We start from the raw sequence: 26,887 nt of genomic DNA, 5'->3' as shown, positions 1-26,887 counted from the left end.
TGCATGAAATGTAGCCAAATTTTATTAACTCCTTCCTCTGTTCGTACAGCCTGAGTACTCAGGGCAATTATTTTGAAATACACGCATTGCACAAAGTCAGGGCAGACCTTCAAACTGGGTCTTAATGTCATTAATATATTCTTCTTAATGCAATATATTAGACTGTAACTGGATGGCACAATCTATGACCTGCATAAGGATGCAGAACCTTATTGATGCATCTCGTTAAAAGAACTAGAAACCCTACATAAAGCTGACTCACCAGGCAGATGCGTCTTACTTCTAACAGGACCCGAATGAAGGGCATAAGCCTTGTCGCGGAGACAGGGTGATCCTATAGGACAACCTGGGAATAACTAAGCTTGTAGCAAAAAGCTTTGGGCTGCTCCTGATTGAATGACTCACAAAGCTAAGCCCGATGAAGCTGGTAAATTTTACCCAATACAGCTTATGCAGATTTTGGCTTCAATCCAGCAGAGCACTTAAGTACATGCTTAATTATAAGCAAGCGACATAAAGCAATTTAGTTAAGCACGTGTTTAAGTGCGTTGCTGGGCTAAAGACTATTTAGAGAAACATGGAAAAGTTGGTAACCCCTAAAAGAGATGAAGCTGAGAGATGCAAGAGAGACCAAGACGCAGCCAAAGTGGCCAGGGCAGTTTGGGTGGAGAGCTGTTCCAAGGAACCTGCGGGCTTTAAGAAGATTTGGCCTCTAGGAATTCTCCAAACTGTTCATCATGTGGGGCCACGGAGGACATCGCGATCATGGAGGCTACAGCACAGAAAACTCATCTCGGGACTTACTGATGGACTCAGAGGCCCGTGAGCCCCACAGCCACCACCTCCGTGTGCACGGCAGCGGCCTGGGGTCTCCCGCCGCCTCCTGGACCGGGCCCGCACCCCTCCGCCCCAGAAGGCCCCGAGAGAAGTGGGGTGCATCGGGAGCGGGGCACCGGGCTCTGTGGGGGGATCGGGCTTCACCTCAGCCTCCTCCCCGCCACCGACCGCGGCCCTGCCGGCCCCCTCTCCCCCCACAGCCCGTACTGGAAATGAAGCCGCCGAAACGGGCACCCCCAGCCCCTCCGGCAGCGCCATCCCCTCGCCCGAGGCCTGGCCTCCCCGCCCGGCCGAAGGGCCCTTCCCTTCCCGCCCCACCTCCCCTCAGGGCCGGTGCGGGGCAGCGCTCGGCCGGGCCCGCCCGGCGGGGCTTCCCACGGCCGCGCCGGCCTCCTGACCCGCGCATAACCCGGGCCGCCGGCACCGCCCGCCCCGGCCCCGGCCCCGGCCCCGGCCCCGGCGGGAGGCCCGGCCCGGCTCCCCTCTCCTTCTCCTCCTCGCTTCGCCGCGCCGCCGACCCGCCGCGCCCGGGCGCCCGCCGGTCCTCCGGGCGTGTTTCCCATGCTGCACCGCGGCGCGGCGGCGCTCTGGCCGGGCTGTCGCTGTCACCGCCAGGAGGAGGCTGAGGGAAGGCGCCGCTCGCCCCGCCGGAGCAGGAAGAAGCCGCCGCCGCCGCCGCCAACTTCCCCTCGGCCTCCCCTCCCCCGCCGCCACCGCCTCCCCTCCCCCGTGCCCCGCCGCCGCCCCGCCATGCCCGGGGCCGCGGCACGGGCACTCTGAGCCGCCGCCGCCGCGCCTCGGCCCGGCCCGCCTTCTCTTCGCAGCTCTGCGGCCGGTAAGTGCCGGCGGGCGGGAGCGGGAGCTGGCCGGGTCCGGCCGGGCCCGCCCGCTCGCCGCCGCCGCGGCGGGAGGTGCGCGGAGGGAGGGAGGGAGGGAGGAGGAGAGGGAAGGGAGGAAGGGAAGGGGGGGCCGCGGCTCGGCTCGGCGCGGCGCGGCCCGGCCCGGCGCGTCCCGCCCGCCCGCATGGGCCGCGCTTGGCCCCGCCGGCGGAGAGGCCGGCGAGCAGGGGATGAGGAGAGAGGCGGCGGGCGCCCTCCGCCCCAGCTCCCCGCCGGGCCGGGGGCCGCCGGCAGCTCCCTTCCGCTCCCCCCGGCCGGCGGCGGGGCTTCCCCGGCGGAGCCGGCCCGCAGCGCGGCGGGCCGGGAGCCGCGGGGCCGCTGCGGGGCCAAGCAGGCCTCGGCGGGGAGGTGGGGATGGGGCCGGCGCTGCCAGCGGGGCCGTCTGACAGACGGACAGACAAAGAGCCGCGGACGGACGGACAGGCGGGCAGGCAGCGCGTCCCCCCGGCCCCGTCCTGCCGGGCGGCCGCATCCTCCCGCTGCCCGCCTCTCCATTGTTCCTGGTGTAAGATAGGTGAAGCGTGCCGACTTGTGAAAATTTATTTCATCTGATTTCATTTTTTTGCATAACCTTCTGCGAGTCTCCTCTCAGCTGCTCGGAGGAAGCGTTTGCGAGGGACCTCTCTCCAGCCTCGGGAGCTGCTAACAAGTGCCGGGCTGGAAGCGGTCGGGAGGGCAGCGGGGAGCAGTAGGAGTTGAGGAGAAATTAGTTGGGCTTTAAACACTTTCACTCTTCATCGTCTTTCCTCCCCCCCCGTTCCTGCCAAACCTCAGCTGGGATGTCTGTGGCGATGTCTGTGTTAAGCTGGCTCATAAAAAGGGAAGACATTTATGTTGCAAATGTTATGTTGCATCTCTCTGATCGCTTCGTTTTCATAAACTGTTCAGAGCAGCTGTGAGGGCTTTTGCACAACGATAAAAAAACTAGATATGTAAAATCCAGCGATCACAGCTTTAGTCTTGCTTTAAAAGTCTACCTGGAGCATGACCTATATCTCTGTCTGCATACATGTGACATTCTGGTCCAAGAAGTTTTAGGTGGGAGAGATGTCTTGTTTCTGATGAGCAGCATCTTCGCTGTTGGTACAAGACATATGACAGAGGACTATGTTTTTTTTCTCTTGAATAGGATCTCAGTTGCTTTGTTTATTTGCTGTACTTATTCGCAGATTTCGGTCATACTTTACAAGCTTGCTAGGAATATGTACCTGGGCCTGTCATGCTTAAACATTTTGGAGTGCCCGTATCAGATTTCGTCCTTGTAAGTGATACAACTTTTGCAGTCGTTCTCCATGAGTTTGGTGATGCATGCCTTGTGAAGGAAAGAGGGGGAAAAATAGTGCTAACCTGTATCAATTTTTGAAGGCGTTCTTATGCTGTACTCAAAATCAGACTAGCTGAACCAATGGGCCGACCTAGACTTAAAATCTATCCTGCTATGTAAAAAGTTTGCATACCTTTGGGCAGTGTTCGTTTTTCGGTGTTCTGGTGTTTGGGATCAGTGCACGCATCCAGTGACAGCTGTCATCTGCAGAAGCTTTGGCTGTGCTGGGAAGCTCCAGAGCTCACGAGGCCTGCTTTCCGGTGGATCTCATGGGATCTGCAGACTCCTTGTACAGGGTGCAGTCAGATTCATAGCAGAGGCAGGCAAACCCCTTGATTAAGGAAAACTCTACAAAATTAATTTTTCAATTGCGTGATTTCCTGAAAACAGTTGTCATGGCCTTTCTTGATGAATACTCAGCTGAATGTATGTGTGTATTCAGTTTCCAAAAGTGTTTTCTTTGTAGTTGTTTCTGGATGCCTGCATGCCCCTCTTCCCCAAATATCCATGTAGTTAGTCAGTGAGCTCATGTAACTGAATGAAGCTAAAAAAGATGAGGCTGACCTCTTGTATTTAGCTGCCATGTGCACATGTACTTTTTCTGTCTTCACTCCTCAGGCTAAGGCCTGAGAGAACAGATGTGTATGTAATCTATGTTTCTGTTATTGTCCTTCTTGTCCATATGTGTTTAATTTCTACTGTATTGCAAACATATTCTATTTATGGAAAATCCCTAATATAATGGATTATGAAATCAAATCATAAGTAGGTAAGTAGCTACTTGAAGAACCACAATGGTTAAAAAAAAATTGGAAGAAAAATTACTCAGAATGTGAACAGTTATAGTGCAGGCTAAATTGTTCCTTCACCTGAAGGAACACATCTGTAATATTATTATGTAGCTTCTCAAAAGATGGCTTTCACTCTCAGTTTAGTGTATTCAAGTTTACTGGTATTAGGATTTAAGGCTCTGTGGAGCATGTATTCTAGAGAGAGTTGGCATTGTAAAACCACTGAGGTTGGAAGTTCTTACTTCCAGCTGAGAACTTCTGTGTACCAGTAATGTTAGAGTTGAACTATGAGAATACTAAGAATGTATTACTCTAGTGAAATATGGTGACGGTACATCTAAAAGAGTTTAGCTCACTTCTAGATGGGTTCTTTGCACCACAGGTTCGATAACGTAAATTTGCAAATAGTGAAGTTCAGGTTATCGGTTGTTAGTGTATGGATTTAGGTAAAACATTTTAAAATCTAGTAATGGGGAGGAAGGGTTTGATGTATTCTAGTATTTTGGGGAAAAGCAGAGTGGGATTGTCTTCTGTATCTGCTGCTAGAAATTTGTGGTGTTTTTTGTGACTAGGATCTTTGTAGAGTCTTCCTCTGGTGAGGACTACTAGGTGGGCTGTTGTCCCATTGTAAATATTACAAATGGAGAGCTGTCTGTATGGAGCAGCTTGATGGAGTGGGTCTTAATCTATGAAAACCACTTGAATTATTTAGCATAATTTGGGATTAAGTTTGATTTAATTTTGGCTTTAATATAAAATACATTTTTCTGTGTGAATAACAAAAGTTAAATGAGAAATAGTAATGTTGGTACAACGTCTCTGATAAACAAACATACTGCTATTGTTCTGGAGACCCTAGACACAAAACTGAGGTGTCCAACTTTCTTGTCCAAACTTAAGAATATCTTTTATATTAAATGAATGGGACGAGGAATGAAAAGTAAATGCCATTGGAAATATTTTTTACTTTGAAGGCTCTTAAGTGGATCTAAGAGAGAAATAGATATCCTTTATTTTCAAAAAGTACTTTTTGTGCCTTTGCCTGGCATTTTAATGGTAGCTGCCTTTCAAACCAGCATCATTTATGATGAAATAGATTCAAGCCTTCAGCTTGCAGTCTGATCTGCATAACTGAATGTTTAAAGACAAATGAAGACCCACAAAGTCTCCATGGATGTAAGTAGTCATGGGTGTCTGCTTCTATCAGGTTGCAGGGCTTATGTGAGGGATCAATACTGTGATTAACTTGCACTTTAATTTGTTTGTTTTTTTTGACAGAAATACTTTTGGGAAAATAGCATTTCCTGGAGTACTGAGATTCATGAATTTTGTTTTGTTTTCCACTTCTGTGTACTGGACTCTATGCAGAAATCCTTGAACTAGTATTGAGTTTATGCATTTAACTTACTGGTTTTTAAGAGCTGAGACATAGCTATTGACAGGACATGTCAGCTAAACACAGACATTGGCTATAATACATAGCTATATGCCAAGCACAAACTTCTAACAAAAGAAAATCCATTCAGGTTTTCATGAGATTTATTTTCATTTACACAAATGCTGTTAGTTACTTTATTTCAGTACTTTCCAGTGAAGTTAAAAACACAACTCCATCTGTTTAGCTCATTAGTACTCTATATACATTTTAAATATACATTTTTTTTCTTCATCTACGTAGAACAGAGTATTTTATACATCAGCAATAATGCTGTAAACTACGCAAGTGGCATAGGTTTAACCTATTTGAATTACAAATTACCATACAAATTAAAATACAATAACATATGTGAGTATTTCAATATTATAAGTGATTGTCTTCCCTTGACTGCATGTAGAGATATTTTTCATATATCATTCAGATGTTCAGCATGTTGGATAAAATATCTGGAAAAATCTGTAATATGTTCTCACAGAACTTGATTATAATTGTAAGGGGAAATTCAGTGTCTTTTAGAAAGACCGTGGAAAACACAACATGCAAAAGGGTTAGAATCTCCTAGTGCTTTCTTCCGTACTGTCAGAATTTTATTTTGGGAGATAATACAGAGACTGATATTGCTTTTGCTCAGAAATATTTTTTAGTGTATTCTTATGATATTATCAGTGTGTTAATGTATTCAAGGCTATGATGTCAAGAGGTAACGGTGCGAATACTGTAATATAGTTAATGTATTACTAATTTATATTATTTCATGATTTCACTGTGCTTTGGAAAACAGCAAGACATAGCTCTTTAACGGGCTGTATATATATTGGCCTGATCCTGCAATTGGTACACTCTGCTGGCATATTAGTATTACAATATCTGCATCTTGTCACAGTGCAGAAAACTCTAAGACAGTACTGTCTAATTCTTCCCTTATGACTAGGATGACATTTTTATAAGCACAGAATTAAACAGTCTGATGATAAAATGAAATCTGTGTGGGAAGAAGTTCCAACCTGCAAACAGCAGTAGGGTATAATTTATGAACAGCCTATCAAATATAAACTGTCTAGGTCTCTTGTACTGGGGGGAAAAAAATCAAACCAAAAATCAAGGTGCCTGTAAAATGTCTGTAAAACAAAATAATTTCTTGATATAACAAATGATATTACTAATGCGTAAAGCTGTTGTGATATCTGTGTAAGTGAGCTCGTATATGAGGCTGATAAGTCTTCTGCTCTGAAATTGTTTCAAATGGCAGCTACATTCATAAAGTAAAAAGATGTCCATTCAAAAAATTTTCGACAAGTATCTTAATGTTTTTGTAATAATTTCCCATAAAGTCTGTATTAACTTTTACTACTTATGTACCCCAAAATGGATATAAAAGACATCATTAAAAAGGTTTACGATGCCAGTAACATCATGACCAGGTCACGTTAGCTTAGTGCAAGAGGTGAAGTGAGAAATATTGATGCTGGCCGGATTTGACATAGTCATATGTTCACGAGCAGTGTTTAAGAAAAGGGAAACAAATGTCTTTTTACACTCTCTGAATTTTAACCTCTACATGATTGCCCTGAAAATTTGTCAGATTTCTTTTTTTCTTTTGTTGGGATTAGATTTGAAACAAGAAAGTGGTGATACACTCCTAAAAAGTATGTGCGCACGTGTATGTATGTATATGTAAAACACTTGCAGCAGGTATTTATGATGATGTCTGGCCTAAAGCTCTAGTCATCGAATATGAGAGGTGTTCAGCATAAGGTGAAGTTTGTTTTGCCAAACAGTAAGCAGCATGTTATATGACTTAGCTGCCTGGGATGTAGCTGTGTTTTGTAGTTTACTGGGAAGGGGCAAAGCAAGTAAGTAATTGTAAATTCACCGGCTTTCTGCAGGCTTCCTTTGGTAGTGAAAACTATTTAGTCTTGCTTTCAACAAGTGAATCTGTAGTATTGCATTGCAAACATTCTTAAGTTTTGTAAAAGAAGGGGAGAGGGAGCAAAATGAATATTAAAGTCAAGAAATTAGTACATTTCATGGGATCCATGGATGATTTTTTAGTCTGTAAGCATTATAACAGTCAGTGTTTCCAGATGTAGTGGATGATTTCAGAGTTTTTCAAATAAGAGCACTCTAAAGCAAATTATCATCTCAGTTGCTGACCTCCTGAAGTATGATTCTCCCCTGTTTTTGATCACATACATAGTGGTTCCTAACATAAGTCACTGTTACATGTGAGTCTCTGTCAGATGAAATATATGTGAGATGGATGACAATTGTCAGGCCTTTAAGTTGGGTCATTTACAGCACTGAGCATTTCTAGATACAACAGTAACTATATAAATAAGTTTATGAAATCCTCTCATTTTGTGTCCTTAAAGTTTCTCTTAACAAAGGAGTTTTTCATGAAAGATTGGTAAACTCAACCGACTCCCTTTTTGCTAAAGTAATCTTACACTTCTTACCTTGAAGAAAATTTTTGTAATGACCACAGTAGGTCAAGTGCAGAGGGAGGTGGTCAGTCCTCAGGGTACCAGGATGTGATACAATTATTTTAGACCTCAGTTACTTGCAGGTTTTCTAGGAGTGTCCCTGGAATATTGGTTTTCAGCTTATGTTTTGTCCTTATAACCATTTTTGTTGGTAGAATCTAGTGTGAAGGTGCCCTGCATGAATATTGCTTTAACAATATCAAACAAAACCAAATCATTCATATGGGAGAAAGACTGCCGTCATCCCTCAAGAAGGAAAGCTTTATTAGGCTGCTGCTCTCAGGAGCTTCCTCTGTCACTGGTGAACCTGACAATTATACTTTGTGATGAATTTTCATCAGAGTCAGCAAAAAGACGTATAAGTTATGTGATTGTCTTCTGGGGATCGGGAAGGCTTGTATTGTTAGGGGCTGTAAGGAAGTAAGGGAAAGCTACTTGGCTTTAATGTTGCCTTTTCCTTATACAGATTATGAAGTTTTCTTTTTAAATGACTTGTAGAAAAGAATTTTTATGTATTTAAAATGTATTTTTTATGATCACAAATTATTTATACCCAACATGAAATTAATTTCATGGGGAGGGGGAATAAAATAGAGTTTATAGGAAAGGAGCATGCAGAGGATGATCATCCAGTTGTCATAGTACATTGCTTGAATATGTAGAATAGTTGGCAATTTGTAGAAAAAAACAGTGGGCTTGTTGTCTTAATCTGTCAGCTGAAAGTAGATCATGCAAACCAGGCATGTTCAGGCTTTTCTGGTGCCTGTTAGGAACCTATACTCCCTGTTATATGCGCCACATTGGATCAAATATAAGGCAGCTTTAAGTGTGAGTTTACTATCACTTTTCAAGGAAGAGTGATGTAAAAGGACAAACTGACAGAAAACCTAATCTCTTAGTTCTTTGCATGACCTTGCAGTTTACTGTCTAGTGAGCCTTTGTGTCATCCCCGGCTTACATTTCTTACAGGTCACAGGACAGGCGTGGGGCTTTCCACAGTTGTGGTGGTGATGAGAGTATGGCTGCATATCTAGAAAGCATGTGACCTGTTGTAGTTATGTGTTACATGCCTAAAATTTGCTGTAAGATTGGGCAACTCTTCATTTCCCATCTTTGTCTGGGCACAAGTTCAGGAAAGTGGTCGTGGCTCTGGTGCTTGCATCTTGGGTGCCTGAAATTGTTGTCCTGTCACCTATGGGACATGTCTGTGCATTGAGGGAACCTGGGTGACTGCAGCTGCATCGGCGGGTTGAGAACTTGAGACTCTTAACATGGTTGGATGAGAAAACGGTATCAGGAAAGCAGTCCGTAAACACAGGGCATGCTGGGTTTTTCTTTTACCAGAATCCTGTAAGAATATTTTCTTTACAGGTTGGTTTCCTGCTTGCTTAGTAGTATGGATTGTATTGAATGTATTTCACTAAGGCTTGGCTTCAATGTGAAGTTATTTGGCTATGGGTTCTCAGAAATTTCAGACCTGTTTGGGATGGCAGCTCTTAATTGTTGGCCTGTGAGTTAACGGCATCAAGAACCTTCAAGATTTTTGTTCCTAATAATTATAGGCGTTATTATAAACATGAATCATATCTTTTGATCAATCTGAATTTCTGCTTTAGTGTATTCTAGCACTTAATTAGCAAGAATTAGCTGCAGGGTACCAAAGTTATTGAGGTAGAATCCAATTTCCACAATCTTTTTACTCAAGAGGGCACAGTCCTGAGAAGTCTGAGTTTTATTTTTTTGATTATTTTCAATGTCAGTTAATGGGCCAGGATATCTACGTTACTGTTGCTCTTATAAAATGGCTTCTAGACAGCTCATGTTTTGGCTTGCCTTGAGGAGAAAATGGGCTTAAGTGCTTTAAAATTGTTTGAGAAATGTGAAACTGTAATGGGGAGTAATCACCATGGGGTATGTGACAGAAGTCAGCAGGTTTCCTTGTTCATGCCGTTCTCAGAGTATCAAGGTGAAGAGTTACCTGAAGTTCTTGTTGGGGTTGTGGATAGTCTTTTGAAGAGGATATGCTGCAGAAGCACGTTGGATTTAGTAGTTACTTGATTTGACCTTTTTGTTCCTTTGGAGTGAGGATCAGCCAGATTAAGAGGCTGATTTACAATTCTGGAATTTTATGTAAGCGGGATAGAAATAGTTCTTAGTTGATTTAGTCTGACCACAAACGTTGGTTATCAGTAGGGAGATGGTGGATTTGTTGCAACAATGTGGAAAAAAAATTCCTAGCTGTACAGAAGAGTACTCTTAAAAAACTTTGTTGTCTTGGCAAATTTACATGGTCTGTAACATGCTTGTGTTCCAAGAGGGGGTTTTGAGAAAGTGACCTAGTTGCTCACTTCCATGAATTTAGAGTTTCTAATTCTACTAAGAATTCTACTCCTTCTCCCTCCGGCTGATTTCATACTGTCTTTAAATACTAACGTGTCTGTTTATGTGCTCACTCTTCTTATTCTTGATGAAGATGCTTGATACTGTTCTGATGCTGTTGTAACAGAGCGCTGGTTAGGCCACAACAGCCCCTGATTCCACTGATGAAAATTGCTCCGTGGTGCCCAGTTCATAACTGGTTGAATACTTTGAAGAACAGTGATAGATTTCTTTTTTCTTCTTTCTGTCCACTGTTGGTCAGTGGTCTCCCTAATGGAGCATCGCAAGATCCTCTGCTCCTTGTTTTTCATCGTGCATTAAAGAAAGGGCTACCACCAGAACGTACTGTCTGAGATTCTGCTTCTAATGATACCTAAATCATTGTCACTTCATTGTTTTTATGTTCTTACACAGCTGCCATCTCTGAAGGGTCCTAACACCTTATGGAAATGTCTTGTGCATTATGATTAGTAACTGTCACCTGTGATTCTTTTTCTTTCCTCAGGGGATTATTATATGGGCTTATTTTTTCCCTCGACTGTTATGTGTGTGTTGCCTTGTGTTTATGTTAGCAAATTGAAGCAGATATTTAGGTGCTTGAAGTAGTTTATTTTCTATGCTTCATGTTTAGTTTTGTAATTTTTAGTTGCTAGGTGTTGTGGAATAGGTCTGTGAAAGGCTTTCCTTTTTATTGTAGGTAGGGTAGACCTATGGTGTTTGAGGAGTGGAGTGAAGCAGTCAACTGAGATAGATGTCTTCAAGCTTTAGGAAGGGCTCTTTCAGATCTTCTGGTCCAGACCACTGGTGGCTTTGAAAGATGGCCACTGAAGGTAGCACCGTGGTGTTTGAAAAACGATATAGAAAGCACAGGATTTGCTTGGTCTGCCTGCAGTGAATCTTTTACTGAAGAGGTATTCATTCTATCATGTTTCGGACTAATTGGATTTTTTGAGGTTACTGTTCCATGTATAGGTGAAGGTATGTTTGAAACACAGCTGAAATGCAATAAATCTACATTAAAAACAAAGTTGCGCTGGGATATGTTGCTGCCTCCTCAGCATGTTTAAATGGGAAAATGTTCCTTGCTGGTACCACTATGTGAAAAGTTAGTCTATAGAGAGCCAAGGGTATTTCTCAGAATGTGTTTCTAGATGTTACACAGAATGTAATATTACCCTGAATAAGTTTACCCTAATGAAATTAGGGGAAAAAAGTGTACTTGGTGCATGCTGATGTCCTAAAATTGAAATTGCAACTTAGGGGAATGGTTCCTGTATTCTACACCACGTGCATTGCCCTCACAGCCTGAGAGCCCGTGTTGAAATAATGCTTTCAAATACTGAAGTAAGATCTAGAAATACTGGCTGTGCTCTGTAAGATCTGTTTTGTATCCGTTATCCATGTCCTTCTCGCCTATGATTTAGATTACTGTTGGTATTTTCCTGAAAGTTTTCCATATGCTGTCATGTACGTAAATGAGGGATGTCTTCCAGAATCTGAGACCGTGTTCGCTGCTAACTTCCAATCTTTTGGATCAAAACCTTCTTGATTATACTTCTGTTAGCTTATTATCCAATGTTATTTAGCCTACATGGACATATTAAGTAATTGGCTTGAATTCTTCTGTAATGACTATTTTTCTTTAATGCATGTACACAGCCTTTTACAAAACAATGAAGCTGAAGTAAAGATATTACAGGCAAGAAAAGCATGCTCTTAAAAGAAGAGTTTTAGGTAGAAGTCAAGCATGCAAACGTTAAAATTGCAGCATTGAGCTTTACCTATGCCACCTTAATTTTGCCATCCTAAGTGTATGTACATCACTATATTACTAATATATTGTACCTTAATATTATATTGTAGTCTTTCATGATACATGAACACACTATTCCCCCCCGCAGAAGCCCCTGCCTTTTTGAACGTACAGGATCCATGCTGCTCATTGAATAAGCAGCTGCTCTGTAATTTGCTTTCTTCTCGTTGCATAATGTGTGTTCTCTTACTGTGCTCTGCTTAATCCTGCTCTGAAGGCGGAATGAATATATTTCTTTGTGAAATTGCTGTAACGGTTATCAGTAGGTTTGTGAGGCCTTCATAGACAGTTCCTACTGCTCTCTTCACACCTAAATCCCAGGTGGGTCATTGCCCCTGTTTTGGAGACAAGGAGGTGGAAATATGGGGCAGGGAATGATTTCTAAAGATAACAATTTGCCCAACAGCAGTGGCAGAGCTGAGAAAAGAAGCCAAATCTCTTCTAGTTCTGTTACAACATCGTGGTGGTCACCAGTGTTTCAGTCTTACTATCACGCTTACGTTTCCTTGATGACAGTCCTACATCTGTGTGCCCCCATTCCTCCAGTGATTCTCCACCAAAAAGTGGCTACTCTGTGTTAGCTGGAAACCTACTGGTTGGGCTTTCTGATCAGTGATTAGGTCCCAGGAGAGGCCAGACCCCTCTTGCCCACCTTCTCGCAGTAGCTACCCGAGTAACTGATGTGGGCTTACCTTTTCATCTTACGTGTGCCACCTTCTCCGCTCAGGAGCTGTGCTGGCCGCTGGAACAGGAGCACTGTAAACTGATTAGTTCACCCTTGTGACCTATATTGAACGTTGCTTATTCTTACAAGTATTTCACTATGCCTCAGGGAAAGGAAATGGATATTTCTTATTTTATGGCCGGAGAATTGATGCCTGGGAGTAAGATGAAATTTGTGTTTGGTATGGATGTCCATTGAGCTCTTTAAGAGCTTTATTTAAAAAAAAAAAAAAAATATACAGCATTGCATCCATCTTTGTATTTTCAAAGTGTTGCTGTCATTGATTTAATTGCAGCCTTGAGTACTCAGCATTTAGGGTAAATCTGACCCAAATGTGTCAGGATAAGCACCCAGAAAATGAGGAAAGCATAATTATTGGTCACCTATTTAAAAAAAAAAAAAAAAAGAAAAAAGAAAAGGGTTGGTAGAAATGGCTTGTGTAGAATTGTGTAAGATCTCTGGCAGGATCAAGGATAGGATCCTATGTTGCAGGATAGCATTCAGCTGCTTAAATGATCGTGACTTTCTTTTCCTGCTGTCCGTGTCTTGTTTATACATATTTCAGCCCTTGCAGCAAATGGAGCAAGGATGTCATGAACTATCTCGCTAGTTTCACCTCTTTCTATGGAATAGATCCATCCAGTGTGCCAAAGGAAATGATGCTTTGTAGAAAAATATATATATATAATATGTATCTTATATATATAATCTTTTAATTAAAAAAATTAATCTATTAATTAAAAAAAATTATCACAGTGCCAATAGGCTAGAGAGGCAAATTATGATGAACCAAGGTACCTTAATCATGGTATCCATGACTTCTGTATGTTTGCATGCGTCTTCTTGTATTCTCCCAGGGCTTTTTGTGTATAATGTTTTTAGGATTTTTAAAAAGCAATCTGGAAAGAAACAACAGGAATTCTGTTATACATACATCTATACAGACCTATGCCATTTGGGCCAGTAGGGTAACTGATAGCAACAGCAGGTTGTCATCTTCTGTAAAACACCGCTAGCACAGTGCTAGTGATGAGAAGAGATGCTTCACAAATACTTGCAGATAGTAGAGGAGTGGTGAGACTCAAGGAATTTAATGGCTTGTCAAAAAAAAACCAATCACAGTTTTTAAAAAGCAACATATTTTTCTTTTCCGTTTATTTTCAAGGTGAAATTATATGAGATGGGCTGAGACAGTTAGGCTGCGAATGCTGAACAGGGAAGGGCCCACTGCTGCACCCTGTTTTGAGCTGCTTCTGACACACCGTCTTTATGGCAAATACAGTCGGTGAGTTAACCTGGCAGAAAATTAATAACTAAAAAAAAAATATTTTGCCAGGCTGGCGGACTGCATAAACAAGTATGTATTTATATGAGCACCAGAGCAGGCACAAAAGGTAGGGTGGACTCTCACAGAGACGAGGAGGGAGCAGGATTGCCCCTTTCAGTGACAGCTGTTAGATTGGCTCAGCTATGTCATATAACTGCACTGTTATCAAAATCAAATGAAAAAACATTTGATACTTTAGCTGAAATATTTTTACAGAGATTCAGCTTGAGGCATGCATGCGATACGTGAAATTTCACAAAATTTTAACCAGTTGGACTGAAGTTATAAACTACTGAAAGTACTTAGCAGGTGCGAGCTAGCCTTAGTTATGTGTAGTGCTTTCTTTTCTGCATCTAAATTTCATCTGAAGTCTGCGGAGTGAGCGCTTTGGAGTGCCTGAGTTTCATAGTGTAGGGGCAGAATTCTGCTTTGTTCTTTTGGGGTTAACTGTACGGTGGTAGAAATTCCCATATAAATTCTCAAAATAACTATTTTCTCATAGTTTATAATTTAATGCCACAAAATCAGTGGGCTTTTTTTTCCAGATAAAAAGTAACATCGCCTATGATTTTTTAAATATTTAAAGTATGTTGCTACACTGGTGACATCCTTGTGGATTTTGACATATAACTGGCTTTGTTGTTAACAAAGCTTTCCAATACTCACATTTGATATTAGATTATGGTTATGCTGGTGATGATCTAATACTGATTTTAGGATAAGCAAGGCGGCAAAGATGTTCATGCATGGACAGTTTTGTGCACAATAAGTACGTTTTCTGTGAGTAATCCTGTTGATTGTAATAGGACTATTGACAGCTCAGTATGAGTGTAAATCTTTGTGGGATCAGGCCCGGTACTAGCATGTGTTCAGCAACATGGAGCATTTAGAAATAACTGTGCAACAACTCTTAAGAGTGCTTGTATCATATGTTACATTTTAGAATGTGTTAATTTTATGATCTGTGAACCTTTTCACAATGATTTATGCTTGATTAGTTTCTTTTTGCAAGTCAACACATTTTAATTCATTCTTATAAACACTTGTGTGTTAATTTCAAAATCTTTCTTTTGGCTATGTCTTATTTTTCTGAGTGGGCAGAAGAGATAATTTTATTTAATGTTCTTTATTTAGAACCATTAAGTAGGGTATTATTTTTTACTTTCCAGGCTTCTGCAGTATATTAAAAATTGAACTTTTGATATTGTGAAAGCTAGCTGTGTTTCCTTTTATATTGGACTATGTCCATATTTTAATAGTGCAAATAAATATCTTTTCCGATGTGAAAATACTCAACATGTTTCATTGCCTGATAGAGTTTTTAAGTGGACGCTAGGAACCTGCCAAGTTCTAATTTTTCTTTCATTTGGAGAGAATTGCATTGATGGCAGTTCTATTCATGCTAATGCTTAAACATAACATGAGTTATGCACTTGTAGTTTTAAATATGCTATTAGGCCATGTTGTGCTCTCTTTCTTCATTAGCATTAGGAATTGCAGAATTATTTGTGACTTTTATACTTCCTCTTAGGAAGAAAGCTTTGAGAATGTAGATATACATTTTCCCCCCGATCTAAATTTGGCATAGCTTTTAGGTATGTCTGTGTGGCAGCTGTAACTCCTTCGTTTGTGTGTATACATTGCGTTTGCGGAGCAGTTTCACAATACTCTTTCATCTAATCTAACCGCTGACCGCCGCTGAAAGAAGCGGTCCTTTTCCCTCCTTCCTGCTTCTCCACTTGTCTATCTCCCGTACACCCTGTCTGCACGGTCCCTCTGATCCAAAGGAAAGCTAATGGCTTTTCTGGTGGGTGCATTTTTGTCCGACTCCCTTGCACAGTGCTGTGCTCAGCCCAGTGAAGGCAACAGGAAGGTCTAACGAGGGGAGAGGTGCGGGGCGCTACCCCTCTGGGCAGGTAGCCCGTGTATCGGATTGCTTCTTGCACCTGTATCATTGAGAGCTGGGTTGACTTTTTCTAAATAAGAAAACACAACAAATGTCTGATTGGAATGGCCTTTTGGTTGTTTGTTTCCTTATCTGAATTTCATAATGGATTTATCTTCACTTTCTGATAGACGAATGTGAACCTCTCTTGGCTCGGTAGCAGTCTAGTGGGGTCTCAGTTGTAGTTGCTTTTTACAGGAGTTTGTCTACTTAGAAAGGTTTTATTAGCAGTGCCAGCAAAACTGCTCTGATTATATAACGATTGGCTTTTTTAGTTTAGCTTAAACCTTTCCAAAGTGAATTACACTAAATAGGGAAGGAAAAAACCCCCCACAATTCTGTACTAGAATAAGAATGGTTACTTAGGGAGTTTTGTAGATTTATGTACGTTATCTTCATTTAAGTTTACAGTTTAGCACAAGTCATTGTAGTGTGACCGTAGAGGTGAGCCATAAGAAGCAATAATATGGTTAGGGGTTTCCATAGATTGCCTTTAATTTTCTTGTACACACATTTTGTGCTAGTAGCCTTTATACAGTTTGTTGTTCAGTCCCAGCATGCACGCGTTCTTCCAAAGGCTGTTGTGGTAGCAAGGATGTGTTAGGAATGTACTTGTGTACATCTCCTGTAGCTTCGGGTATTTGTTCATTAGGAAATTTGCCTTGTCTTACCTTAAATGAAAACACACTTCCCAAAATGTGGAACTACAGTAATGTCATCGGGCTACTTCCAGTGTAAGGTTACCCTGAAACCATTTAATACCTTGAATTGAGCTCAGTCTCAGCTTTTGTGAGGGGAATCTCGGAGGTAGATGTTTTCGTCAGAACAGTATCAAGTTGCTAAAGGCATGTTAGAATTGCTCTCGTGCATCCTGGCTCTTGCGTTTGGGTTGTTGAATCTTAGAAAATACGGTCAAAGGGAGTTTATGGCTATATATGGAAGTAATATTTCTATCTCAAGTCTTTGTTAGAATCCTTCAGAAAGAGCTAAGGTTTAACCCAGGAAAATAATTAAATTGTAACAAACTTTATTTTCCTGTCTTCCTCAACCTTCCTTCATTCTATTTTGCCTTGGAAAAACAGGGAGAAGTTAATATAGGAAAGAAGTGGAGTGGGATATGGATATAGAAAGTAGCAAATCCTGCTTTTTAATGCTTAAAAAAAAAGAAGTCTTAAAACAACAAAGGCTTTTGCAGGAAAATATTTACAAATAGAAAAAGTCCATCTTTAAAAAACAGAGCAAAAACATTAAATTAGTTCTGTTCTACAAGTAGATATTAAAATGCAGATGATTTTCATCTTTTGTCTGTTATTAATCCTTAAGCATATTTTCTTTTTTCATCTCTCATAGATCATCTTTTAAATCGTAACTACAGAAACTCCACCCAGTACTGCATATATTAATTTCATTTTTAGTACCAGAACTAGAACCCAATTAGTATCTCTGGGTGCTTGCTCGTTATTAAATAATGCTTTACTACTTGCTTAAGAAAAGAAGGGAGAAGACAGAATAACCCTTACCCACCATCAGTCGAAGTGGAGAAAAAGAGCTGGACCATGTGTTGTACTCTGGTAGCTAACAGGTTTTGCCACTTTCCTTCAGGGTCTCTGTTCAGCTTTACTTCATAGCAGCCACCATCCCAGCAGACTTTTTAAGATCCAGTAATGTTTTCTTTTGATTGTATTTTAATTTTTGATTCTGAATTGGAAAGGTCATCATACTTTTCACTTAGTATGTTTTTGTTTAAATGGCTGTTTCTTTAATTAGGAATATTGTCTTTACCACTTAGCCCTCCAACTTACTGCACCAGTAATCTTTGGAAAAACTGATGTCAGGGTTACTGAAATGAATAGTTCTGAAGTACTGCCGTAGGGTTTGGCGTAGCAGCAGTTTTTGAAATGAAGCAACATGGTTCACTGGCCGTGGATGTTTTGCAAGCAGCTGTGGAGCCCTGTGTGAGAAGAGAAGGTGCTGGGATGATCTGGGAGACCTTTTCTGGGCAGTCCCTCCCCTGCCCCTTTCTCCTCCTCCAAAATGTGTGCACACCCAGTGAAAGGCTTTGCCTAGAGTAAAGGTTTGGAGAACCTCTGCCAAGAAAAATGGATACTTCAGAGATTTTGTTGACTGCTTTTTTTCCTTTCAGTCTATAGAGAAACTACATCTTCAAAGAAAAATCTTAGGATTATTTGGTGAAGCTTAATAAAAGTTCTGCAATTCCATGGAAAGCATCTCGGCAATAAGGATGTGTTTTATGCCAAGAAATGTGCTTGTGTGTGTTAGTATGTCGTTTTCATTATTGTAGCTACCATCAAGATAATCTCAAAATAAGTTGATCTTTATTTCACAGATGCATCTTGCACTTAAAATTTTTATTTAATCTTTGCATGCTTGGTAAAGTGAGCTTGTTTGAATGCTTTTAACTTATATTTTCTTTATCACACTGTCATTCTTCCAAGAACACTTCTCATCTTCAATTTAAATGATAGGATTCCTTTTATGTGAGCCAAAAGGTGTCAGTTGACAAATTACACACGTTTTACTGAATTGATTGCAATTGGGATACTTCTCTTTTGGATTAATAGCTTATTTTTGTTTGTGGTTCTTCATTTTAAAACAGTACCTGAGTGTCATATAACTTACATTGTGTTTCATCACTTAGAATATGCAGCCTCATGCTATGAGTTCTCGTTATTTTTCTATGAAAAGCCAGATGTTTGACAGCCTGATTTAATAAGCAGTACGCTTACTGTACCAGCTTCTGATATGACTCAAGATCATGACTGGAAAACAACTTGAGTGGTTTTGGTTGCATGACTCTACTAAGCCTACTAGTAAGGGTGAGAAAGAAAAAGTTTCCATATCCTTGACAACTGAGAGAACTAACAAGACCGATAAATACCGGTGCACTGCTAGCCTCTCCTCTGTGCAGCTGCCGTACCTTGCCAGCTGTCCTAAGATTCTGCATGTCATGAGTCTTTCCGCCTCTGCTGGTGAGAGTAGCAGGCTCTTCTGCACTCTGAAACACTCAGTGTCTCTATTCGTATTTGTCTGCCTACCTTCCTGCCAGGAAATGGCTTTAAATCCAGGATTTCTGGAATTCATATGTAATTTCAGAGTGATACGGCAGTATCCTCCATGCGGAACAACCTTCTGTGCTGTTTTCGTCTGTGGCTTGAGCAGACAGATCAGGGCCACTGCGTTCTTGCGCTTGATGCTGTTTGTTCTCCCTTGAATGTGTTTCAGCATCTTGAGTTCTTGTTTTCTAGTACCTGTCCACGTCATTCCTCTAAAGCATCTGGAGTGAGCTTATGCTATCACATTTCTGTAGTGTGGAACAAAAGCATATTGAATGATGATCTGTGTAAGATGTACCCTGAGTATGGATTAACTTGGGATGAAGGCTGAAATGAATAAATATATCTGCTTGTTTTCCTTGGAGTCTGTCTTTCATGCTAACATATTTAAAATGCCCTACCGAAGAAACCAGTCTCAACCTTAGATCTTTTGCGCCATCTTTTATCAAATAATGGCTCCATGGGAGACAGATTCTTAAGTTCCTTCTCACATTTCTTACTTGGCACAGGATAATCCACGCTGATAAGATGATAAATTCCGCCTCATTTTCTTCTTTTAGGAGCACTAAGGTCTGTTGTTGCAAGATCTCTCTGGGAGATCTGCATTGGTGGAAAAAAATACAGCCTTAGCATTGTGCCAGGCTTGCTTTTTGTTTGTTTTTGTTATTGCTGAGAAACTATCAGTGTGGTTTCCCAGTTACCTCCAAAAAATACTCCACGGATTATATACTGTCTGCAGGTGGCTGTGTGGCATACCGGGCGTGCGTTTTCCCTTGAAGACATGTGAAATCTCATTCTCTTACTATAAAGTGGATTAACTTGGGTGTAAACTTGTCACCCAGCACTACCTGAGCTCACTTAAGGCATTGAGGAATTGTTGTCCGTATTTGAAGAGAGATACTGTGAAAATCAAGAGTAAGATTTCAAACTTTTTTATGTTAGAATTGCAGAAGAACAAAAAAGGACAAATTGCAAGCGTAAATGTTCTGAATAGGATTTTTCCCCATGTTCTCCTCCTGTCACAGGCTTCTTTGGTCCCTAGAATGTGCTTTTTACGTAGGAAGGAAGAATATTAAAAATTTTGATGACATTGTCATATATAAACAGATTTAGCTTGGTGACTCGGTCCTCCTGACTTCCAGCAGAGGAGGGCTACTAAAAAAATCTAATTCACTGAAAAGCTTCTTTCTTTGGCGTGCCTCTTAAATATTTGAAACTCAGAGAAGTTAGACCATCCTGTCTGTCAGCCTTTCTATCATATATTCAGAAATTTAGAACCTCTCACGGTAGAGAATAGGGACAAATGTTCTTTCACTTTAGACTTAGACGTATGACATGAGTTGCTACCAGAAGGTGTTAATGGACTTTTTTTAAATTTGTTGGGGTGTGTGGTGGCTTGGTTTGTTTCTTTGTTTGTTTGTTTTTTTTAAGAAATTGAGTGAACTTTACTTTCAGAAGGTTAAGAACTAATAGTAGCATTTGAAACAAAGTATAATTAGCAAAACTTGGAGATCTTTTTCAGCTGTTTCTGCTGGTGGCCTGCATTCCTACCAAGTATTCTAGGATCTCACCTGAAGAAAGACTATTATTTATTTTCTAAACTCAGTGTAGTTTGGTTATATATACAAATCTTCACAAATGTTTAAGATACATTGAGAATTTTCAAAAGATTTTCCTGGTGAAGAAAATGATTTGGAAAGTGATCGAATGGATCAAACTGAAAACTGAAATTTAAACATTTTGTGTACATTTGTTTGATCCAGTCTTTTTGCACGCTGGCAGGCTGTTAAACTGGCAGGGGTTACAGAGGTGCAGTTCTGCAGGGTGATGGCCCGGCCGGTTCTAGGCAGAGAGATTTGATTTCTTCGGGTACGAGTTGTCATCGAGAGCTGGAGGGAAAGAAGCATAGCCTCTGGTTTAAAACTGAAATGGAGCTGGAGCCTTTCACCATGCTGTATGCTCAGGGGGACAGAATTTGAAGCTGATGACTAGCAATATACCAACATCACCGTTATAGCCTAATTCTGAATGCATCAAAATGAAGGGTGCTGATGCTATCGTAATGCTCCCCAAGACACCCGTCTCGTGCTCTGGCTGGGCCTGCTCTGCGTTGTCCAACTCCGCTGTGCCTCTGCTCCCATCCCTGTGTCTGCTGTAGCCTTTGTATAGCCTTTGCCCTCCAGCTGTGGGGAGGTGGAGCGATGGAGGAAGGATGTCTGTCTGTCCGTCTGTCTGAAGGAGTATTGCAAAGCACTGTGGAGTGGATAGAAGTTAGGGGCCTGGGGAACAGGGTGAAGGAGGCTGACTGCTGTGACTGGACATGCAGTACGCCAAGGAGAAGAATCATCCTAGGACTGCCTTGCATGTGTAATAATAAGTAGAATAAATAGATGCTGCCACTTCCAGCTTCACAAAAGCCTGCTGCCCTGTGTTAAAAAACAATTAATGATGCCATGACACTTGATGGAATATTATGATTTTATTACCTATCTGTATATCATGTCACTGTAATGGTATTGCTATTCATGACTGGAATTCATATTTCCTGACTAATGCTCCTGCTTAGTGGGTGTGAAAGTGAATGCCTTTTTAATAAACAGATTTGACCTCTCTATAGTCTTTCTTTGACATATACCTTTAGCCAGAAAGTTGCCTTTTCTCTCACTTGTGGATATTAAGATGTTCCAGCAGCTACAGTGTGCCCTGGGGTAGCGGTAGTGAAAGGGCGCTTAAAGAACAAGGAAGTGGGGAGAACAGGACCAATATGAAAGAGGCATTTGTAAAAGACAGTCAAAACGGAAAAAGGGAACAGAGTAAAAAGGGCACACAGGAAAAAAATGTTTTCTAAGGAAGGAGGAAGAGGAATTAGCTATCATTTAATTACCAGAATTTTGCCAGTAATCAGAAGGCACTTTGATTTGAAACTTTTTCAAAGACTCATAGAATCGTTAAGGTTGGAAAGGACGTCTGAGATCATCGAGTCCAACCTGTTTTTATTTGAAAGTGTTCGTTTGTGTACACATGCATGTGTGTGAAAGGAGAATCTTCTCATGTTGAACCAAGATATCCAACTTTTTGCTTTTATTTGGATATCAATTTTAGGAATGCATGTGCGTATGTTGAGTACTGACTGACTTCTTATAAAATGTTTTTAAGTAAAAATTTGAAGCAAGAGCACCAATTGTAGATGTTTACTATTAAAACTTTCTTTGTAGGTTATTGCACTTAAGAATGAACATTGAAGACAAGCTGGGAGGATTATTTCTTAAATGTGGTGGCATAGACCAGATGCAGTCATCCAGGGCTATGGTAGGGATGGGTGCAGTATCTGACCAGTCTGGAGTCTCGGGAGAACGGCAAGAGGCAGTGCTTCAAGATCGGACTATGGCGCACCAAGAAATTCTTGCAACAGATGACGTATTACAGGAAAGTGAACTTCGACAGCAAGAGATGATTTCACATGATGAACTCATGGTCCATGAGGAGACGGTAAAAAATGATGATGACATGGATACGCAAGATAGACTTCCTCAAGGGCTGCAGTATGCTGTTAATGTCCCTGTAAGCAATTTCTTTGTGAAATATTGGAGAAATTACTAGGAAGCTTGATCTGGTAGCCTAATCCTACTCTGGCAAGAATCTATTAATTGCTTGTTTGGATTTTGATTACCACAATATTTATGAATGGATGCTATTTATGAAAATGTCATTTGCCTCTGGCTGTGGATAGATTTTGCCAATTAAGTATAATCTTTAAGTATCTGTTTTATAAATATTTTATAAGCAGGCTGTTACCATAGAATTAATGCGTTAAAATGTGCTCTTTTAAATATATTTAATGTTCAAGGGTAACTACAAACCAGAATAAATAGCGTTATTAAAAGGTGCATACTGTTTATGCTGTTCATAGTACTATTTAGTTTCTTTTGCTATAGGAAGCATCTTGTATGTTTTCAAAGTATGTGGACGCTTAGCAATTGCATTCACACTGCAGGTTGGACTGTGACACTTCATACATGACCATAAATATGCCCCTCCTCGATATCTCATAGAAGGTGTACTTCAGCTTTCCCAGAGAGAATATTGATGACTTCCTTTTTGAAAACAGAGCATCTGTCTGTAATGCAGCACATCATCACTGTTACCCTTCAAACATAAAGGATAATTACCAGGACCTTAAAAGTAGATAGCCTTATATACGAAGAATAATCTTTAGAAAGGTAGCATTGTTAAAACACTACTCTGTTAGCTGTAGATCAGGTGATTCAGGCATTAGAAAACTGTAAGAGTATCATGCTCTTTATTAAAGTTTACATTAGATGATTTTTTGGAAAAAACTTCAGTAGCACTATTCTTGTTTTCTTAAAAAATACTTCTGTCTTAAATATATAATAAACTATTCCGTTAAATCTTGCATTGACAACACACGGACTAAAGTAAAATAGGTATGAAAAACTGAATGGTTTTACAGATGGAAGTGATTTTAATACAAGAACTGATCTCAAACTCACCACAGGTCAGAAGGAAAAAAGACTTTGGGAGATGAATGAAAGGATACATCAAAATGTCACTGTAGAAATTAACTATGCCCTTTTTATTTAAGATACTTATTATTCCTTTCACTTAAATTTCTGAAAGAATGAAGCCACAAAGATCATTCCCTTAGAAAAAGGTTTTCTGTTTCAGCAGTTTGTCATCTTCTAAAATTGAAAAATTGCTTTTCTGTAGTGAGAACCTTACCTGAAACTGGCACTTGGTATCTTAACAGATCAGTGTAAAGCAAGAAATTACCTTTACTGATGCATCTGAACAACAGAAACGAGACAAAAAACAAATACGAGAGCCAGTAGATTTGCAGAAAAAGAAGAAAAGAAAACAGCGTTCACCAGCAAAAGTAAGACATTGATTTGGCAAAACCAAGATTAAAAGAACCTGAAGATTTGGTTGACTATGACTAATTTCATTAGCATTTGAAGTAGTTAGGCTGGAAATTGTTTGTTTGCTCAGTAAAGATGCAGTTCTGAAGTTCACCAGAGACCCAAAACAAAACCTGATATAACAGTGTTTTTCTTTGAACTCCTTTTAGCAACATGAACCCTTGACATATTTTAACATCTGTCTCTCCAGGCAGTTCTCTCTCCAAATATTTTTTTTTAAATTATGAGTCAGTAGCTCTGTAGACAATTTATAAATCATTACTCTGTATCTAATAATTGTGCTTTTCTGTGAGCCTGATAATTTTATATGCTTCATGCATAGTAGTGAAAAGTTTTTAAAAAGAAATCTAAAATGGTAGTTTTGAAAATTCTAAAAAATTTACTAATATATATAAAATAATTTACCAGTAGGGAATATTCCTGTGGTCATGATCATCTTCATATATGTATTTATTTATATCAAAAGATTCTTACCATAGCTGCTGGTTTGTTACTTCCAAATTTGTTTTGTAGATCCATTCATGAAGAGTATGTATCCCTGTATGTCTGAAAACAGTTTTCTTCTATTGAGACGCACTTCAGATAAAACCAGAGTCATTTCACCTCATGAGGTAGCAGTGTTATATCTTCTAGTAATTCCCCAAATCAGTATTAATCTTGAGACTTAAAATAGAACATATACAGGCTGCTCTGGTAGGCAAAAATCAGTACTATATGGTCACACAGCAGCGTTAAAATACGCCTACTCTGAAATCAATCCAGACTGTGTATACATTGAAGGAAAACTCGTCCTAACACCAAGAAAAACTCCAAAACCTCCTTTTTGTTGGCCTGGGAGTGGAACCCCTCAGTCCTCCTCAAAGCGCTGTCACATTAGGTTGCATCTGTAGTATTCTTGGACAGTTGAGACGTTGTTTCAGATTGGGTGTGGAAGCAAGTTCCAAATCCTGTGCATCAAGATACTTCTCCCTTTGATAGAAAAAGGACATCTAGGTTGAGTACCTCCAGATCACTTCCATGGAAACATGGCAAGGTAGGAGAGGCACGTGTCCCTCTTTCTACAGACGTGTACTTGCATGCTTCCTTTTTATCTCCCAATCTGTCAGTGTTAGTCTTTTGAGATGACAAAAGATTGAAAAATGATCAGGAGAATCGTTAAACAGGTTCCTTCTCAGTCTCTCTTCCCCTTTTTTCAAGCTTGTCAGAGTAGAAAGGCAGAAAGAAGCTGAAGAACTGGCATAGGTGAGAGCCTACTGCAGTTTAAGTTAGTATTCCCAGAGTAATGGGGTTGATTTTCCATCCAAACAGCAGCTGGGACTTTTACAAATGGAAGTCAATTAACATACTGAAACATTTTAAAATTTATTTTATATTAATGTAGTCATCATATAAAGAAAAAGTTAACAGCTTTTATGAATCCTGTCTACTTTTCCCTCTTCCATGCACACAAACACACGTGCACACGCATACACACATGCACGCGCGCACACACACATGCACAAGCTTTTTTGTTGCTTTTATTAGGAAAACTGCACTGATAAAGTTAACTTTCTTCATTTAAGAGGTGGTACCACGAGTAGATGCAATAGAAGAGCCCAGGTTTAGGATAACTGTGAAATTAAGTGTATTTTCTGCACAATTATTTTAAAATTTCAGTATACTATATGAAAAACATTTCATAACATATATTTAAATTTATTTTAAATAACCAGTCAGTGTTTCATTAGCTGTATGTTGTTACAGAACAGAGTTTTTATAATTGTCTGTGTCTGTGACTTACTGGAGCTGTAACATACCAATCTTACAAACGTATGAATGTGCTTGTCCTTCAGAGTGAATGCACAAGAATTTGTTAGCTCGAGACTTTCACTCTTGCTGAGTTTTGATGCAGCAGAATTAAAAATTGTTTAAGTAGATCCTACAGTATTTGCTACTATTGCATAGATATTATTTCAGTTATTGACTCTCTTTCTCATCACTGTCATTATCATAAAACCTGAAACATCGTAGCTAATCAAATTGCAGATGTGTTTCCCCAGCAGACTTTTATTTTTTGTTAATAACAAGGGACTAAACTGTTTTACTTAAGGTTACTTAAGCTCTTCTTTATAGTTCTGTTTCCAGTTAAGTAAGACTTTTGGAAATGTAATTTGTTTACTGGTTTTCTTATTCTCTTGCCAGAGATAGTAGAGAGTTTGGGGTTTGTTTTTGGTTTTGTTTTTTTTTTTTACTTTTGACAAATTAGAGAAAACCTGTGATGAGCTTTATTGAATAAGGTAGATATGGTGCAATTTTTTTCGTTTAAGTTTTTTCAACTTTATATGAAAATAGTGGCTTTGTTTGACAGCAAAGCAATTGAGTGTGGCAAGTTGAATTCGTCAGAGATGCTCTAATATGTATATTGAGTGAGCAATATTTTATTGACTGAAAAACTTGAAAGGGGAGAAGAAGAATAATACTATTTTCTTGGTTGTTTGGCTTTGGGGTTTTGGTTTTTAAAATATAATTTTGTCTCTGAGACTATTGGTATTATGTAGATACAGATAATTTGTATGACTATCCTGGATAAGTTTTAATGCCTTTTAGCACACATTAACAATCATGATTTGAAAAAAGAATATAACTTTTTGCTTTTGCTTTAAAATATGATTATCCATGGTTCAGTGCCCAGAGGTGGTTTGGTTACTTTGCATCCTTTCCAACAGACGGACAAAGTAAACAGTAGCATATAAAGCGACTCAGCTGTGAATAGGGGAGCTCTAAGCTGATTTTCCATGAGCTGCTTTTGTCTCCGTCCTGTTGAAGTATCTCTTAATACACAAGACGCAAGTTGGATTGGACTGCAATTGGAATTATATACGAAAAGCCTAACACATAGCTTTGTAGAAATTAGCATTGTTTTACCTGAAATATTTA

At 40.2% G+C, this 26,887-nt stretch overlaps 1 protein-coding gene across 3 annotated transcripts in view; it reads left to right on the top strand.

The window, feature by feature from the left end:
* Positions 1-1,475: 1,475 nt before the first annotated feature.
* The window catches only part of ZNF148 (zinc finger protein 148), a 41,597-nt gene continuing 16,185 nt past the window's right edge, over positions 1,476-26,887 (top strand). Inside the window, exons 1-3 of one of the 3 annotated variants that reach the window (XM_082314649.1) lie at positions 1,476-1,672; positions 22,250-22,595; positions 23,803-23,928. In XM_082314649.1, the coding sequence (XP_082170775.1) occupies positions 22,266-22,595; positions 23,803-23,928 (456 nt within the window). In that variant the 5' untranslated portion in view covers positions 1,476-1,672; positions 22,250-22,265. The remainder of the gene's footprint in view (positions 1,673-22,249; positions 22,596-23,802; positions 23,929-26,887) is intronic. The other 2 variants (XM_082314647.1, XM_082314648.1) reach the window with 2 other exon arrangements.

The sequence above is a fragment of the Platalea leucorodia genome (genome assembly GCF_965183815.1).
Source record: "Platalea leucorodia genome assembly, chromosome: 5".
Taxonomy (NCBI): domain Eukaryota; kingdom Metazoa; phylum Chordata; class Aves; order Pelecaniformes; family Threskiornithidae; genus Platalea; species Platalea leucorodia.
The sequence above is the reverse complement of the archived record's forward strand: the minus strand, read 5'-3'. Positions and strand labels throughout refer to the sequence as shown.